This window comes from Dendropsophus ebraccatus, chromosome 3, assembly GCF_027789765.1.
Source record: "Dendropsophus ebraccatus isolate aDenEbr1 chromosome 3, aDenEbr1.pat, whole genome shotgun sequence".
In the NCBI taxonomy this organism is placed as follows: Eukaryota; Metazoa; Chordata; class Amphibia; order Anura; family Hylidae; genus Dendropsophus; species Dendropsophus ebraccatus.
In genome coordinates, this window is record NC_091456.1 from 114,134,683 (window position 1) to 114,152,613 (window position 17,931).

Consider the following 17,931-nt stretch of genomic DNA (forward strand, 5'->3'; position numbering starts at 1 on the left):
TGGTATAACAGTGCTAACAGAATTTCTGTTATAGCCAACATACCTTTTTTAATTTACCCAAATTGTGAAAAAATACTGGGGCCAGATGTCTGTACCAAACTACTGAAAAATCTAGATATAATGACCCAGAGTTATCAATCCGAGGACAAAAACTGCCTGACTTGCCTATAACAACCAATCACAAATTATCTTTCATTTTACCAGGGCAATTTAAGAATTTTCAGTTTTTTTGCCATTGGCACTTGGGCTCAGACTGGCTGCACATCAATGATAACTTTATTGAAAAAATATCAATTACGGAATGGTAAAAAGGAGCAAAATGTGGGAGACAAACATCCATCATAGATCATTAACTGTATAAAACATTACTGGACACACGCAGGATACAGGTAGTGAAGTTATGAATGTTTTTATGCAGTTGATGATGTATGGATGAGGCTTGTCTCTTACACTGCTCCTTTTTACCATTCGGTAATAATTTTTTATTAAAGCTATTCTTAATGTTTTGTTAAATCACAGAAGGCTATGTTTTCTGCATTTGTTTCACGGAGACTTTGCCATTTTTCCCCAATTTTTGTGGCATTTTTAACCCACTTGTAATGACTTACAATGAAAAAAATATACAGGGGATAAAACACTAGAGATAAAAATGCCTCAAAAGAGAAAATGCCAGAAAAAACACCAAAAAGCAGGAAAAACTGGTGTCAGTTTTTGTGGCCTATTTTCTGCTAAAAAAATAAAACATGCAAATTTAGAGTCTGAAGGAAACCTTATGGTGTTTTTCCTATTCTCTATAGGACTAAGGTCTTATTCACACATTTAGTATTGTTTTCAAGTCCGTAGGGTCCTCCCGCACAATCCGCTAAAAAATACGGATTGGGCATCTGTATTTCCGTAAATCCATATTTGTTTTACTCACTGCACAATAATAGTTAATAAAGTTGAGTAGGTTAAAAAAAAAAAAACTAGCACCAGTATGCCCAACCCCTAAAAAAAAGTCACTAAATCGTCTGTCAACCATTTTACTTTGCCATATCTGGTTTGCTTTACTGTGAGACAGTTCTGTTAATGAATTAATTTATTAATTAGTTTATTCTCTTTCTGTTTGCAAGCACATGTGTTTCTGCATTTCCTTCTTCCTAGTTCTGGTTGCTTAGAAACACAACCTTATGATTTATGAGTCCTCCTTATTTTTTTACGGAAATACAGATGCCAAACAGGTTACAATCCTTAAAAAATAGCAGATCCTATTGGTTTCTATGAGAGGATCCGTAAAATAAATCTAGGTAGGCACATGTCCTTTTATTTTAGCATTGGTATGCATTCTTGTAATCTACTGATAGTGTGAATAGATTCCTAAAAAAAACGGCTACTGATGTTTAATAAATATAATTCTCTTTATTGTCACAAAAATATATATCAATAAAATCACAACATGAAGTAAAAATCATGCACACAAGAGGTACCGTCTAAGCAAAATGATACAAATAGACACAACAATGTGTCACTAGGTATAAAGGTATCCACTACTGTGTGGATCCTGCCAACAACATGGTATAAGCTCTGATGCTCAATGTTGCACTATTGCTATTGCACTAAACCCAGGTGAAAGAGAGTATGAACACAGTAATGAGAAAGTTCTCCCACAATAAACACACTAACTGGGACAAATAGACAGTACCTGATGTAATTGTGTGCTGCCACCTCCAACGCACGTTTCGCGTACCGCTTGTTCACAGAGGAGTGGGTTCTCTTTCACCTGGGTTTAGTGCAATAGCAATAGTGCAACATTGAGCATCAGAGCTTATACCATGTTGTTGGCAGGATCCACACAGTAGTGGATACCTTTATACCTAGTGACACATTGTTGTGTCTATTTGTATCATTTTGCTTAGACGGTACCTCTTGTGTGCATGATTTTTACTTCATGTTGTGATTTTATTGATATATATTTTTGTGACAATAAAGAGAATTATATTTATTAAACATCAGTAGCCGTTTTTTTTAGGAATTTGTTTATAGAGACCCGGGCAGGTCTGGTGGTCGTTGTAGGATATATTGATAGTGTGAATAGCCCAATAGAAATACGGATCCATAAATTACGGGAGTGTATATAAGGCCTTAAATAACACACAAAAAAAGTTTTAAATGTTAAAAAGTAAAAATATTTGTAAATGAAGGGAGCCCTTATACATTTGGGTTTCTTGTGACAGTGTTACATGTCTGGTAAATACTTACAGCTTATGACCATAAAAAATAATTCATGCAAATTTTTGTTTTTGCAGTCTCTGCAAACTTGTGCTATTTTTTTTATTCCCAATTGATAGAAACTTAAACAATTGCCATCTAGTCATTTAGTATATTTCCGCCTGCTACAAATAAGGTACTGCACAGCTCCACAGTATTCTTAGGGTTTAGCTCAGTTACAGTAGTGGTTAGGCTACATCAGTCTTACATTCTTAAAATAAAAAAAGGAAAGCATCTTTTCATGGTTCTAATTTATTTATATGGAATACAAAAATGCATCAGGACCCATCAGTTTGTCATTTTGAGGTGATATATATTTTCTATTCAGTTTGGATCAGTTGTTGGGAAAATGTAGAACTGTAAATTTATTTTACATTTTCAAAGCAACTCTAGTAAGTTCTCCCCTGTACAAATTGAATGAAGAAGCGTAATGCACATTGCTATTTTGTTTTCACATTTATACATTGTCATAGATACAGCTCACTTTGAGGTATGTTCTCTCAGCTAAATCTTGGACTGCATCAATGAATGCATTCAATTTTGAAATGTACAATAATTTTTGGATTTGTGTTGGACATTTAGTTAGTATATCTAGCTTCAGTGTCTCCCAAAAGGTTAAGAATTGCTTTAGATAAGAAGGGATTGTCATTACTTAGAAATCTTTGGTTTTGAACAGGGAGGCTCTGAAGCTTACCAACCGCGTGTCATCAATAAAACAAGAAAATATGTGCTCAAAGCATTTGATATGCTGGTGGGGGTAGGTTGTTTTATTACTTCAATGTGGGATTTTTCCTATTCAGTAACTTTACATTTGCTTTGTAGCAATACTTGTAAATGTCATACGTGACCATCATACAGTCAAAATGATACACACTTCCTCTATATTGACTTTAGCTGAGATGGGGCAGTAATGAGGAGCCAAAATGTAAAGCAAAGTACTCACAGATTGAATCATTGATTCTGCTACAAAGTCTAAGAATTTATTTCATAAGTGATTGTCTCTTCTTGACTTTGCTTTTAGACAAAGACCCTTGTAAATTCAATACCTAAGTAACTATTCATTTAACATTAGATATTAGGAGTTAATAATCTTGTATATGGTACAATATAGGCTAGTTATCATTTGGGAACCTTAGTAATAGAAGAATAGTGATAGTATATTTTTCTACCCTAGTAAAGGCCACCTCAAAGCCAGCCAAAAAAAAAAAAAGTTACAAGTCGGGAGTGGGGGGAGCTGAAAGATGTGTGTAAATCATCCATCTCTACTAATCCAACTACTTGATATTCCTTATTTCTACATGAATCTTAGACTCCTATTCATCCATCGTATGCTAAAATCCTTTGTCATGCACTAGGCCACAATGTAACAGCATATCTTTATTTTGCTGTATGGTATTGCCTAATACACACATTAGAGATCCAGTAAATAAAGTTATATCATGTGGTACATATCTTTAAACAATGGAAGGTCAGTAGCAACAAAAGTCATTGTATTCCTATACATCAGAAAATGCTTTCGAGAGGAGGCTCTTGTGCAGTATGAAGGAGTTGTGTGGCAGTATAAGCTTTAAAAATGAATAGCTTCCCTTTTTTATGTCAGACATGTTTATGCCATTCCTTAACAGTACAACCAATGTCCAGATGACTAAGATGTTATTATTCTACTATTTAATGTGAGTTATTTGTTGGCTAATATAAATTTTAGAAAATTTCAGTCCATATTCTTTAGCATATGACAATTGTTCAGATGATGAAGTATCTTTAGAGGAACAATGTCCACCTCATGTCAGGAGAACTGCATCTATGCAATACCTCTGCTCATGCAGAATATTTCCCCCTCCTCTAACCCAACCCCCTCCCCCGCTCCCCACTTATTCAGGAAAAAATACAGCAGTTAAGAAAACAATACATTTGTCATGCATAAAATGATGAATTCGTTTTTCACTAACCTCTCTTCAAAGTACATTTTTAACACAGAACATAGAAATACTGTCATACAAGGTGACAGAATAAAATGATCATGAACAAAGCAAAGTAAAAGGCATTTGGACCTCTATGCTGTAAAGAAGGTATTAAGTACTCTCAGCAGAAGAAGGGCCAAAGTGACAGTAATGTCTAAAAATGTAAACTCTGCAGACCTGCCCTCAATTGTCTTTACTTGTTTGTCTGTAAACCCTTGAACATTCAAAATGTCTCCCATTTTATGCATCAGAGAAAGGATCGTGCCACATATTTCGGCAAAGAAAAAAATATAATTTAACCGTAGAAAGCTTCAAGTCACAAATTTCAAAAACTAGCTAAGTATATTCACATAAACAATACATTAAACTTTTGAGGTATTTCAGAGAACATTGTGAAAAGCTTGAGAGGTCTGTGCTGAATGTTTTTATCAGTGGTCTGTACATCTCAGAGGATTTCTTTGGCAGAGTTCAAAGCTGCTAGGTGTTTGAGGTAATCTTGAGCCTTTGTTTTAGAAGGTGTTCTAGTGAAGAACCCATATGGTTATTATATATAAATTCATGTTTTTTTTCTAGTATACTTTGTTTTGCTGCAATTAATTTAGCTTCTATTCCCTTTTTTAAAATACTGTAGCAATAAGGTAAACATAAATTACATTGATTACTTTGTCATTTACAAGGGGAAATTTACAGTGACATAAACATATGATAACACTACCTTAATGGAAATGTTTGTACATTACCAAGAAAACCCGATACATTCGCCACAAAAAGGAGAACAAAGCCTGGGCCTGGCTTGATAAGCGGCATGGCTGAATGGGTTGTAATAACAAGCAGTTTTGAAATATACTCCCTTTATTTTTATTTTCTTTTTAGGTTTCAATGTTTAAATCATTGTTATGCATATGGCCAAACTATGGTTTGTGCTGGTATTTGGTCTATTCTCTGTTTAAAAAAAAAAAGACTAAACATATTAAGTTCCAATCCTTTGCCCACTCATCATGCAGACTCTATATCAACCAAGGACAAGTAATTTAGGCTAATTATATTGGGTGCACAGCAGCTGTACACATGCACAGTGAAGGGAGACACTTAGTGGTCATATGTATAATGTTTATTTAAACATAGTGGGAAAAAAGAGTACATTGCAAAACTGCAATACACTGTGATTACAATAAACTGTAATCACAACCCCTGTTGATTTTTATTTTATTTTATTTGTTGATTTAAAAATGTAATGCATCTCTACACTGACTACACTAAGAATTAGAGAATTTTTGTAAATTTCCCCCATAGTGTTTTGTCTAGTGTAGGACTAGAAGGGATGCGCCACACCAAGGTCATTCCGTGACATTCCACAAAGATCCACTACATGGCTGAAAAAATTTCCCCTGAATATGCTTGTACGAAAATGAACTTACTTTGTAAAGTGATTTTGTATGCATATTTTATGTACATAAACTGTAAACTAAGATTTACTTCAAACTTGAGTCACACGGAATATGTTAATATAGTCTCCTACACATTAACCGAGTTTAAATCGAGTTTAACTTACATTTCATGTATGCAGAGCATTTTACAATTTCCCTATTTATAAATGTATTATAAGCACTGGGAAACAATAAGAAGCTTAGAATAATAAGAACCTTTATGATATTATTGGAAAAGGTGAACCAGAAAAAGATTTCTGACCCAGTGAAATGATCATTTTAAAGGTTGCATGAGGTTAATGAAGCAGAGTTTCTTCCAACCAGGATGGTTGCCACTCATCCATGGGCAGTGTCTGGTAATGCAGCTAAGGGAATAATGCTGAGCTGTAACATCACACACTGCCCACTGAAATTATTGGCATTTTTTGGGAAGGAAGCAACATGTTTCTTTTATCTTATAACTTCCACTTTTTCCAAAACAAAATACTACTAGAAAAATGTCAGAATCTGATTGGTTGCTAGTGTGCGCTGTTGCAATTTTCTGTGCCAAAATATTGTGCTCTGTTCAGCAGCTTTTTACATTCTAAAACATCACTCTGTAATGAGACTGAAAACTGAGAAGACACTTAAATAAGCAAGTAATCTTAAAGACAGAGGGAAGATGTGGACAGCAGGAAATGAACACATGACACACACACATTTCAGAAAGTGCATTTCAGCACAGACCAGGCAAGTAGGAACAAAATCTTTGGTATCAGGTGTGATTTTTTTTTTTCAATCACAAATTGAAAACTCAAGTGAGGTAGCCTTTTCTATGAGGTTCTCACTAGAAATGTCTTAAATGTCATTTCTCCCACCTAGTGACTAGTAAGTAAAATGTCTTCATGTTGCCCCAGGTAGAAATATGTCATCTCTTTGGTTGTCAAATTGAGATCCATGTTAATATCTTCAGCTTTTAGAAACATTTAGTAAAATGATTTCTTGATGCTTGGGAGGTATACATGGATACCTTTCAATTTGAAATGATTTACATTACTCCATCACAGTATCATTACGTATCATCCCCTTTGTTATAGTTTGATAATAAGGACGAGTCCAAATTATAGAATAGAAAACAATGGAAATAATATTATTATTCAAGTACCTTTCACTAAAAAAGGTTGCTTTGGCTTCTTCATTTCCCAGTTATGTTTCCTAGTATATATTGTATATACTTTTTCATCAAGGTGCCTACTTAATATACAATTCTTATACCATAAAATGAAGAAGCTTTATTTAAAACACATAATTGAGATGGTCCTTTATATAGCTATATAGTTTAATACCCGCATCATTTCATAAAGTCTGTCCTTGTTGTATTTACCCACCTACCACTTCTGCATTGTAGTGAGGCTTAAAACCTATAACATGAGTCAAGTATTAGGTCCAGATGGATGATTTTGGAATTGTACCTTCACCAGGACTACTTATTTTAGAAGAAGAATCAGCTCTAAGAAGAATTAACACTTTTTGGCCACTTTTTTTTTCTTTTTCTTTTTTTCTACAATGTTATAGGAATACGATGGGAAACTGTACATCTCTTTGGTAAAGTACCATCTTCTACTGAAAGCTTTAAGGCAGTTGTTATTGGCACAAAATACCATTATCTTGCGCTGAAATCCACCAGTCTGTGTCCTTCCCATTTCAGGTGATTCCTGTGTATTAGCTGTTTAAATACATTAAAAGGTGTTTTATTTGGAAACTGAAAAAATATTGGAGGCATTAGTACTTGTATTATTTGTATTTGGTAGTTATAGTTGCTTTTTGGCATTTTTTGTTTGTTAGTTTGTTTGCTTTCAAGTCATGTTTGAGAAGGAGAATGTATTTTTGAAGAATGATCTCTACTTGAGAATGTGCTTGTACAAACCCCAATGCAGTGGAGTTTTTCATCATTAATGGCTTCATTAATGTCTTTTTTTAATTAAGTAATGTAATAGTTTGTCTATCATTGACTGGTGATTTGTTGCAATTGTTATACTACTACTAAACACCCACAGTGTTTTTTTTGTGAGTGGATGCTTTCTGCATATACAGGTAAAAAGATAAAATATATGCCTAAATGATGTTATTCAGTCTGTTCGTTGTGAATAAGAAATGCAGATGGACGAACAAAACCTTATAAAGAAGCACAGCTATTGATTTTTGTGTTTATAGTGTCTTGCAATACTAGAATTTTCACTGGTTTTCAGTATATTCCATGTTTTTTGTAACTGGGGATTTCATTTCAGAATGTAAATCTGTAAAGAACTCATGCCTTGGAAAAAGTGCTAGTAGATGTTGAAGGCATCCCAGGATTGACTCCAGGTTCTTCTTGCCATCGGTTCATGCACCGTCGTCGAGCATTCATAAAGAAATTACTGACAGTGTTGAGCTCCAAGCCTAGCTGCTGGGAAATTGTTATTTGCATCTCCTTTGAAGGACGTTTATTTTCTTTGAAGATAGCAATAAGCGTACGTCGTTGAAGGTCTGTGAATACTAAACGCTGCTTCTTTGGCTGAAGATTACGGTCTTTCTGTTGTTCTTGTTCTTTGCGTTTACAAGCTGAAAAATACAGAAAGGGTGAACACATGCATGATTAGAATTAGACATTTTAGTTCTGAACAAATATATAGTAGGAGGGGGAGAAGCAGACAAAAGACAGCTAGCAGGAGAGATCTATATAGGCTGTGTAAAAGTATGTTGAGAAAATAGAGCTCACACATTGTAGAAGCAAAACTGGCAACTTTTTAAATTTTTACCATAAAATGTACTAAACAAGATTTAAAAAAAAATCTATGTTTTCAAAAGGTGCCCAAAGCCTTTAAAGAGGAAGTACCATCAGGTACATCCTCTTTAATCTGACCAACGGATAGAACGGCGCCATCACAGGGAAGCCGGTGCCGCGGTCCTTTTTTTGAACCGCAGCCTGGTTCTAGTGTACGGCGCCATTCTATGCACGGGTACCGGGCCAGGGCTGAAGCACAGGAGGTGGGCCAGCCCAGCCCCAGTGGGAGAGAATTACCTCCCCTCTACAATCAATGGAGCCGCGTCATAGAGGGCCCGGGGATTCCGCCCACTGGCCGGCCTGCCTCCTGTGCTTCAGCCCTGGCCCGAGACCCATGCAGCGAATGGCACTGTACACGGGAATTGGGCCGCGGTTAAAAAAATGGACCACGGCAACGGCTTCTCCGTGACAGCGCCGTTCTATCTGTGGGTCAGATTAAAGAGGATGTACCTGATGTTACACCCTCTTTAAAATGTCCATAACTAGGTTATGATCTATGAATAAAGGAATTAGATAACTAAGATTAATATTTTTATTAAAATAATACATTTATGTAAAGCATACCTGTCATTTTAAAAGAGCTGTAAAAATCTGCATGGTTTCGTAAAATTAACTCTTTAGGGTAGTGACAAGGTGATTTTAGTTCTCTTACTGCTGACACTGAGCCAGGGCCGGACTGGGACTTAAAATCAGCCCTGGCACTCAAACCTCAGCAGGAGCACATACCTACCATATCCTCCTCTATATATCATAGATAGCAGTGTACTATACATGCTGTAGAGAATTTTGCTTTAATTGGCCATGTTCACCACTACTTCCTTAACCCATAGCTGCACCAGGACGTTATTGAACGTCCTCGTGCCGCTATGGGAGTTCAGAGGGGGGTCGCGCGGCGACCCCCCTCTGAACTGCCGCGATCCCGGGTGCCGCGTGTAGCCCGGGATCGCGGCTATTAGCGGGCACGGTCCGATCGCCGTGCCCGCTAATTAAGTACTTAGAAGCAGCTGTCAAAGTTGACAGCTGCTTCTAAATACTTGATAATCTCCATACCTGGTGGTCTAGTGGGGGGATCGCCCCCCTGCGGCGCGATTGCGGGGGGGCGATCCCCGCATCCATCCCGGGCCGGGGTCTGCTCCGTAATGGCGCTGATCCCGGCTCGGCATTCTATTACTTTTGGCTGCAGCAGCCAAAAGTAATAGAACACCGATCTCATGGATTCATGCAGTATAACTATGTTGCATAGATCTCTATGAGAGATCAGAGTGCATATACTAGAAGTCCCCCAGGGGGGCTTCTAGTATATGTATAAAGTAAAAGAAAAATGTATTTTTAATAACACAAAATCCCCTCCCCTAATAAAAGTTTGAATCACCCCCCTTTCCCCATTTTATAAATAAAAATAAATAAATTAATTAATAAACAAACATGCTTGCTATCGCCGCGTGCGTAATCGCCCGAACTATTAATTAATCACATTCCTGATCTCACATGGTAAACGGCGTCAGCGCAAAAAAATCCCAAAGTGCAAAATTGCGCATTTTTGGTCGCATCAAATCCAGAATAATTGTAATAAAAAGCGATCAAAAAGTCATATATGCGCAATCAAGGTACCGATAGAAAGATCACATCATGGCGCAAAAAATGACACCTCAAACAGCCCCATAGACCAAAGGATAAAAGCGCTATAAGCCTGGGAATGGAGCGATTTTAAAGAACATATATTTTCTTTAAAAGGTTTAAATTTTTTACAAGCCATCAAATCAAATAAAAGTTATACATGTTACATATCGTTGTAATCGTAACAACTTAAGGAACATATATAACGAGTCAGTTTTACCCCAGGGCGGACATAGTAAAAACAACCCCCCCCCAAATAAAAAAAAAAACATTTTTTTTTTCAATTTCACCACACATATAATTTTTTTTCTGGTTTCCCGGCACATTTTAGGCAAAAATTACATCTGCCATAGCAAAGTACAATTAGTTGCGCAAAAAATAAGGGCTCATTTGGGTATCTAGGTGGAAAAATGCAGGCGCTATGGCCTTATATACACGAGGAGGGAAAAACGAAAACGCAAAAATGAAAACTGGCTGTGTCCCCTAAGGGTTAAATATGTGAATCCCATCATCAACGCATAAAAATAAAGATAAAACAATCTACTGTCCATTGATGTTGCATATTTATGTATTTCAGCAGCATCAAATCTGCAATGGATTCAGTGTCGGACTGGGGTACATGGGGCCCACCAGAAGAAATCAAGTAAGACACAACAGGCTGACCTCCGCTGGGAATCCCGCCTTCCTCAATGATTTAGTGTGATGTCTTGCGCGCCTCTGCTCTCCGCTAAAAGAATTGACATGTCAATTCTTTGAGCAGAAGCACGTGAGACATCACACTGAGTCATTGAGGCAGGCGGGATTCCGAGCGAAGTTCATGGCATGAGCTCCACAAGGAATTTCTGCTTGTTTTGCATTAGGTTTTGCTTGCAGGTACTATGGGACAATAGAGTAGTACAAGTACTGTGACTATCTATCTATCTATCTATCTATCTATCTATCTATCTATCTATTGTATCTATCTATCTATCTATATCTATTTATCTATCTATCTATCTATTGTATCTATCTATCTATCTATCTATCTATATCTATTTATCTATCTATCTATCTAAGATAGACAGAAGGATAGATAATAGAACAAAAGAGGAGATAGATAGATAAATAGATAGATAGATAGATAGATAGATAGATAGATAGATAGAACAAAAGAGGAGACAGAAATATTATTAAGACAGACAGAGAGCACAAGTAATATTGCTTACTCAAAAATCAGGGGCACAGGTAAGCTTGGATGGAAGGAGACAGAAGATCCTAAACGCTGCACAGGGAGGGTGAAGAGGAGGCCGTGCAGAGATCACAGGTCACCACACCACAGGGAAGCACGGCCTGTGAAGTTAAAGGGGTTATCCAGCGCTACAAAAACATGGCCACTTTTCCCCCTACTGTTGTCTCCAGTTCAGGTGCAGTTTGCAATTAAGCTCCATTTACTTCAATGGAACTGAGTTTCAAAACCCCACCCAAACTGGACACAACAGTAGAATAGCCTGCCCCACCACATAGCGCTGTTCACGACCCCTGCAGAGGGCCGCCGGTCCAAGTATGCAGCGGGACCGGCAGCCCACGGATTGGTATTAGTGGCTACCCAGCGGGCGTTTGCCTGGTCAGACAGATTACCAATCTGGGCATGCACTGAGCCCTTGCTTTCTGGATGCTCCCTCCATAGTGTACAGCTATTTCTCATCCTTTCATTTCTAAGAAAGGGAGCAGGGTCTTGCTGTTTTTCAGTACACACACAGGTACTTCCTTTCCTTAGTTGTCAGTCAATTACATTCCAGCACCTCCTCCTTACTGCTATGCGATGCAGCCTTCCCAAAACCGTTGCTTCATCAATCTAAAAGGCCATATTACACAGCTAGTAGATTGGCATTCGCTTACAGAATTTGTTACACAGCTTGATAATTGTGCGGCCAGAGCTGTTGGCCACATATCTCTTATTACCCTGACACATGGGCGGCTGACAGTGACTTTTTGACAGGTTTAAAGTGAGCGGACAGGCAAGCATCTTACCATCCGTTAAAGGCTGTGGCTATGTTCACACAATGGTTTTTCCTCTCCATTCAAAAAGGACATCAATCATTTCACTGTTTGGCCGCCCTTTGGTGCAATGACGGCTGTTGGTACATAACAAGCAAGGTGCATAACATGAGCTCACAGTACTGCAGGTCAACCATGTTGCTAAATCAGGGGTGGGTGCAACCACAAAAAAAACCTCTGTCTATAACCTACATTCCCAACTGTGCCTCACCGACAACTTTGTGGCAGTGTTACTGTGACTGTATAGGTATTAGAAATTTATTAGAAGTACTGTGTTCAATAGAGATAATTTATAATTGTTTTATACACAAAAATATTGCAGTAAAAAGGGCTGCTTGATGATCAGTCATTGTTTTTACATTTTGCTGATGCTGCACAACATAATTTTCCCCCATCTGTCTTATTACAGCTGCATACAAAGAAAATCAATCACAGCTGTACGTATGGCAGAATCCAGAATGTGATGCTTGCATGTGTACATTTGCTGACTAGTCTTGCCCATATAAGGCAGGAAAAATCAAAAATTAATTGATATATACACCTTTGTAGTGTTCAGCTCAATACATCTATTAGATGACACTTAACAGTACACCAGACATGGCGAGATTAGATTCACACCAATGCATTTATTGTTGTGCACTCCATCAGGGCCAAAGGTATAATAGATAGGGTATCCTCATCCAATGATACATAAAGGTTATGTATGGAAAAGTACAGTCAATAACTGTATGCACAAAAAAGGTATAAATGCAGATGGAGAATAAAGGCATCTATTGTTTGAACGGCCTTTGGTTCCCCAGAATGACAAGTTAAATATTGCAGTAGAATGAAATAGGTTCTTCACCTCTATAAAATGCACTGTACAATGCACTGTACAGTTTGGCCAAATCTCATTTTGATCAAATCTTTACAAGATTCACTGGGTCAGACACAGATCTGGCAGATATGTGCTAGCCTGAGGTAAGTTGCAATGCTGTATACATTACTACTTAGAGTCTCAAGGTCTTTTTAAATGTAAAGATTGTTTGTCCGCGGGCTGCTGGAGGTCACTGATGAGCAAGACCAGGGCGCATTTGCAGTGCCTTCACACGGCACAACAAATCAAGTGGTACAAGGATTGTGTGTACAGCCATGGAAACTGACAGTATATATATATGCATACCTGTGATGTCAGTTTCTCCATTATTGTTATTGGCCGCACATCCCCTGTTTACACAGGAAGATGTGTGGCCGATAACAATAAATTTTAAAGCCTTCCAAGGATCACTGTCACTTTCACAAGGGTAAATTTTCAGCCAATGGAGCGTTTTTAGCAACTCCTGAACGATAATCAGACCCTGTAAAAGACCTTTAACACCCGCTGGCTTGAGACATCTGCACCTAGCCCAGCATGTGCTCAATAAGCAGGAGGCATGCACCATATACCTCCTGCTTGGTAGGTAGTTTTCACGGTGCTCTAGCATAAAAAATCATCAACATAATAGAAACGATAGGAGTGTTCAAATCTACAATTCTGCATATTGTCAGAAAATAAGGAAAGCATTGCAAGCAAGCTCAGACACTAAAGGACAACATCTAGCCAAGCGAAAAATGAGATGCCTTCATGAATGTTAATACAGAAGATTATCTTAAAATGCAAACCAATGGGAACACTCATACTGAAGGGAAAGATTTGGCATAAATACGTAATAAAAAGCTAGCCAGTTCTTTGGACAGATGAAGCCAACATTAACTTGTACCAGAAATATGTAAAAGGAACAAAATGAAGATGGAAAAGAAGTGCTCATGATCTGAAACTAACTACATTATCCAGTAAACATGGAGGAGGCAATGTTTGGAGTGGGCATGTATAGCATCAATATGTGAAATAGCGATGCATGGCCGACGGCTAATGATTAACCCCTTAACGACATCGGGCGTAAATTTACGCCCTGATGCCGGCAAGGGAGTTCAGAGCGGGGCCGCGCGGCGGCCCCGCTCTGAACCGCGCCGGTCCCGGGTGCCGCGTGTAGCCCGGGACCGTAGGTATTAGCGGGCACGGTCCGATCGCCGTGCCCGCTAATACAGTAATCGGATGCAGCTGTCAAAGTTGACAGCTGCATCCGATTACCGGACGCAGCGTCATCCCTGGTGTCTAGTGGGGAGATCGCTCCTCCGGGATGTTGTCCCGGAGGAGCGATCTCCGTAAATGAAGCCGGCCGTGGACCGCTCCAAGATGGCGCCGTCCCCGGCTCGGTGCCTATCTCATGGATCTCTGCAGCATATCTATGCTGCAGAGATCTTAATGAGAGATCAAAGCACTTATACTAGAAGTCCCCCAGGGGGGCTTCTAGTATAAGTGTTAAAGTAAAAAAAAAATGTCATTATTAGTAAAAATCCCCCTCCCCTAATAAAAGTCTGAATCACCCCCCTTTTCCCAGGTTATAAATAAAAGTAAATAAATAAATAAATAAACATGTTTGCTATCGCCGCGTGCGTAATCGCCCGAACTATTAATTAATCACATTCCTGATCTCGCACGGTAAATGGCGTCAGCGCAAAAAAAAATCCCAAAGTGCAAAATTGCGCATTTTTGGTCGCATCAAATCCAGAAAAATTGTAATAAAAAGCGATCAAAAAGTCGTATATGCGCAATCAAGGTACCGATAGAAAGAACATGTCATGGCGCAAAAAAATGACACCTGACACAGCCCCATAGACCAAAGGATAAAAGCGCTATAAGCCTGGGAATGGAGCGGTTTTAAGTGTTGTATATTTGTTGACAATGGTTTAAATTTTTTACAGGCCATCCGATACAATATAAGTTATACATGTTACATATCGTTTTAATCGTAACGACTTGAGGAACATATATAACAAGTCAGTTTTACCCCAGGGCGAATGGCGTAAAAACACATTTCCCCCAAATAAACAAAATGCGTTTTTTTTTTTTCAATTTCACCACACTTTGAATTTTTTTCTGGTTTCGCAGTGTACTTTATGCAAAAATTCAGCCTGTCATTGCAAAGTACAATTAGTGACGCAAAAAATAAGGGCTCATGTGGGTCTCTAGGTGGAAAAATGCAAGTGCTATGGCCTTTTATGCACAAGGAGGAAAAACCGAAAACGCAAAAATCGAAATTTGCTCTGTCCTTAAAGGGTTAAATAAACTGTTCATACATTACCTCTCCACGTTCCCGGTCTCTTACATTCTGCTTTCTTCCGGACACCACTTAGCTGACAGGCTGCTCAGCCAATCACTGGCCAGTGATTGGTTGCGCGGCCTGTCAGCTCAGAGAAGCTGAAGCGCAGTGTTGGGAAGAGAGCAAAAGGCAGGAGAACACTGGGAGTGTGAAGAGGTAATGTATGAACAGTTTAGCACAGGGGCTGCACAGACAACAATGTCCGAGCAGCCCTTGCTAAACGATAATCTAGCTATGTAATAGGCTCAGTAAATGAGCGCCAATCTAGCAGATCGTTGCTCGTTTACATTACTGATCAGGCAGCCATCAGCTAGTCTAATAGGACCCTAACAAAGATTAAATTTTCTTATTTTTTAAAACTAGGTTTACATTATGACTGTACCTTCCAAGGCATACTGTATACTGTAAGGTATACTGTACAGTGTTCCACATGTAAGTTATCTGATAATAAATTACACACATTGGGGGAGATTTATCAAACATGGTGTAAAGAGAAACTGGCTCAGTTGCCCCTAGCAACCAATCAGATTCCACCTTTCATTCCTCACAGACTCTTTAGAAAATGAAAGGTGGAGTCTGATTGGTTGCTAGGGGCAACTGAGCCAGTTTCACTTGACACCATGTTTGATAAATCTCCCCCATAATACCTAACTCCTAATGAAGCTACATGAAGTATAGCATAAGGTATGGGGTCTTTTACATGCTGTTGTCCTGGACATCAGATTCTCAGGTTGCATTTTTATACGGTTAGGCCATGTTCACACACTTTTCTTGTCTTTTTTAGTAAAATAATGGCTATTTGATACTTAAAATAATGGCCATCATTTTCAATCTTCAATGATTTTCATTGAAGTCTATGGAAACAACGGCTGTTCATACAATGCATAGAATAACGTCCGTTGTTCGCAGCGGCTGTCAAATTAATGTTCAGTACATTTGTTGCTGGCTGTTATTGAGCAAATAATGGCCGTTATTTTAAGTTGTTGACAAACTATTTTTTTCACCACCTTTTAACAAAATTCAATGATCTTTAAAAATACCCACACCCAAAAGGTTAATGAAAGTGGCCATCATTTAACTTAAATATAAATAATGTACCAACGGACGTCATTGGAATGACGACCATCAAAGTATGTTAAAAAACGGCTGTTTTGGTACTCAAAATAATGGCCATTATTATTAGTATCAGATATCAGCTGTTTAAAATCGTTGTGTGAACATAGTCTCATACCAACATCCATATTATTGTTCGCACATTTATGCACTTCACAGGTATCCATGTGTTAAGCATCCATAACACATGGATGTTCTTTATATGCTTATTTTCTGTATTTCTGTGTACCGGGGAATCCTATAGTAGCGTATTGTGCGCTTCAAAAGTGTTGTTACACATCCCCTATTTGGGGGTGTGTATGTATATTATTTTAGATTTTTTTAAAATACTTTTTCTAGCCAGTTTCAAAAAACCTTAATCACGCATAGGGTGTGCACGTGTTATCATGCTCTGCGTTGTTTCTCACTTTACTCCACTTTATTTTTTGGAGCATAGGTGAACCCCTATTCTTAATATTTTGTTAACTATTAAGTGGTGCCCATTTTATACTTGTTTCCAAGGGAAATATACATCAAAATGTCAAAATGGGATGCCAACATATAAAAGCACAGATAACCACAGACCCCATTAACTTCGGTGGCCCAAACATAGTCAGATAGTGACAGCTAGTGAGAACACATAGGGCCACATGTATCATCCGGTGTACGGATGATTTTTGGAGGAAAGTGCCGATTTGCGTATTTTTTTATACGCAAATGGCCGATTTGCGAATAAAATATTCGCAAATCGGCACTTTCCACCGAGTACGCCAGGGGGGCGAAAGGGGGCGTGTAGTGGGCGGACCGGGGGCGCGGACTCAGAGTCCGCGCGATTTACCATCCGTTCCGCCCAAATATACGCCGAAAACCTACTCCAGTTCTCAGCTGGCGTAGGTTTTCGGCGGTGCGCACCGGCGCGCACGGGATTTATGTAGAGGCAATCCGCCTCTACATAAATCTCCGTAGCGCCGGAGCTGGGGGGGCATTTTTAAGTCCGGCGTAAAAAACGCTGGACTTAATAAATGCCCCCCATACAGTATACACTAGAAAATTGGTCTGAATGCACTCACTTATTAGATTCATTTAGATAACTTAAGTCAATCAGGCCCCTGCCTGCAGCAGAATTAACAATCACAGTTTTTGGATTATGACAACAAATTTCTGGGTTATGTTATTAGAAAAATAAGCTGCTTCAACTGCATAGTACTCCTTTGTATCATGATATTGCACCAGACTGGGATCATTAACTTTGCTACATCTATATTTCGGTATCCCATTTTGACAGTTTGCTGACATATACAGTACATGAGTCTTAACATTAATCCCATTTTTTTCCTACTTCATCTATTGAGTTATGCTGTATGTTTTAGCTAGAATATTCTCAATTACAATATTAAAACATTCCCAATTACAATATTGAAAAATTCCCTTTAGTCCTGCATCAGGTGACGGCAGGAAACTTTCCTATAACTCTGATTCCAAAACTTCTTAAGGGTGCTTTCACACACATCAGATCCGCAGCGGATTTTACAGTGCGGATTTAATGCTGTGTTCATTCATTTAGT

At 38.5% G+C, this 17,931-nt stretch overlaps 1 protein-coding gene across 1 annotated transcript in view; it reads right to left on the bottom strand.

Moving 5' to 3' along the window:
- Positions 1-7,895: 7,895 nt before the first annotated feature.
- Positions 7,896-17,931, bottom strand: part of LOC138787292 (hepatocyte nuclear factor 6-like) — a 104,343-nt gene continuing 94,307 nt past the window's right edge. The window contains exon 2 of the mRNA XM_069964520.1: positions 7,896-8,215. Coding sequence (XP_069820621.1) covers positions 7,923-8,215 — 293 coding nt within the window. The 3' untranslated portion in view covers positions 7,896-7,922. The remainder of the gene's footprint in view (positions 8,216-17,931) is intronic.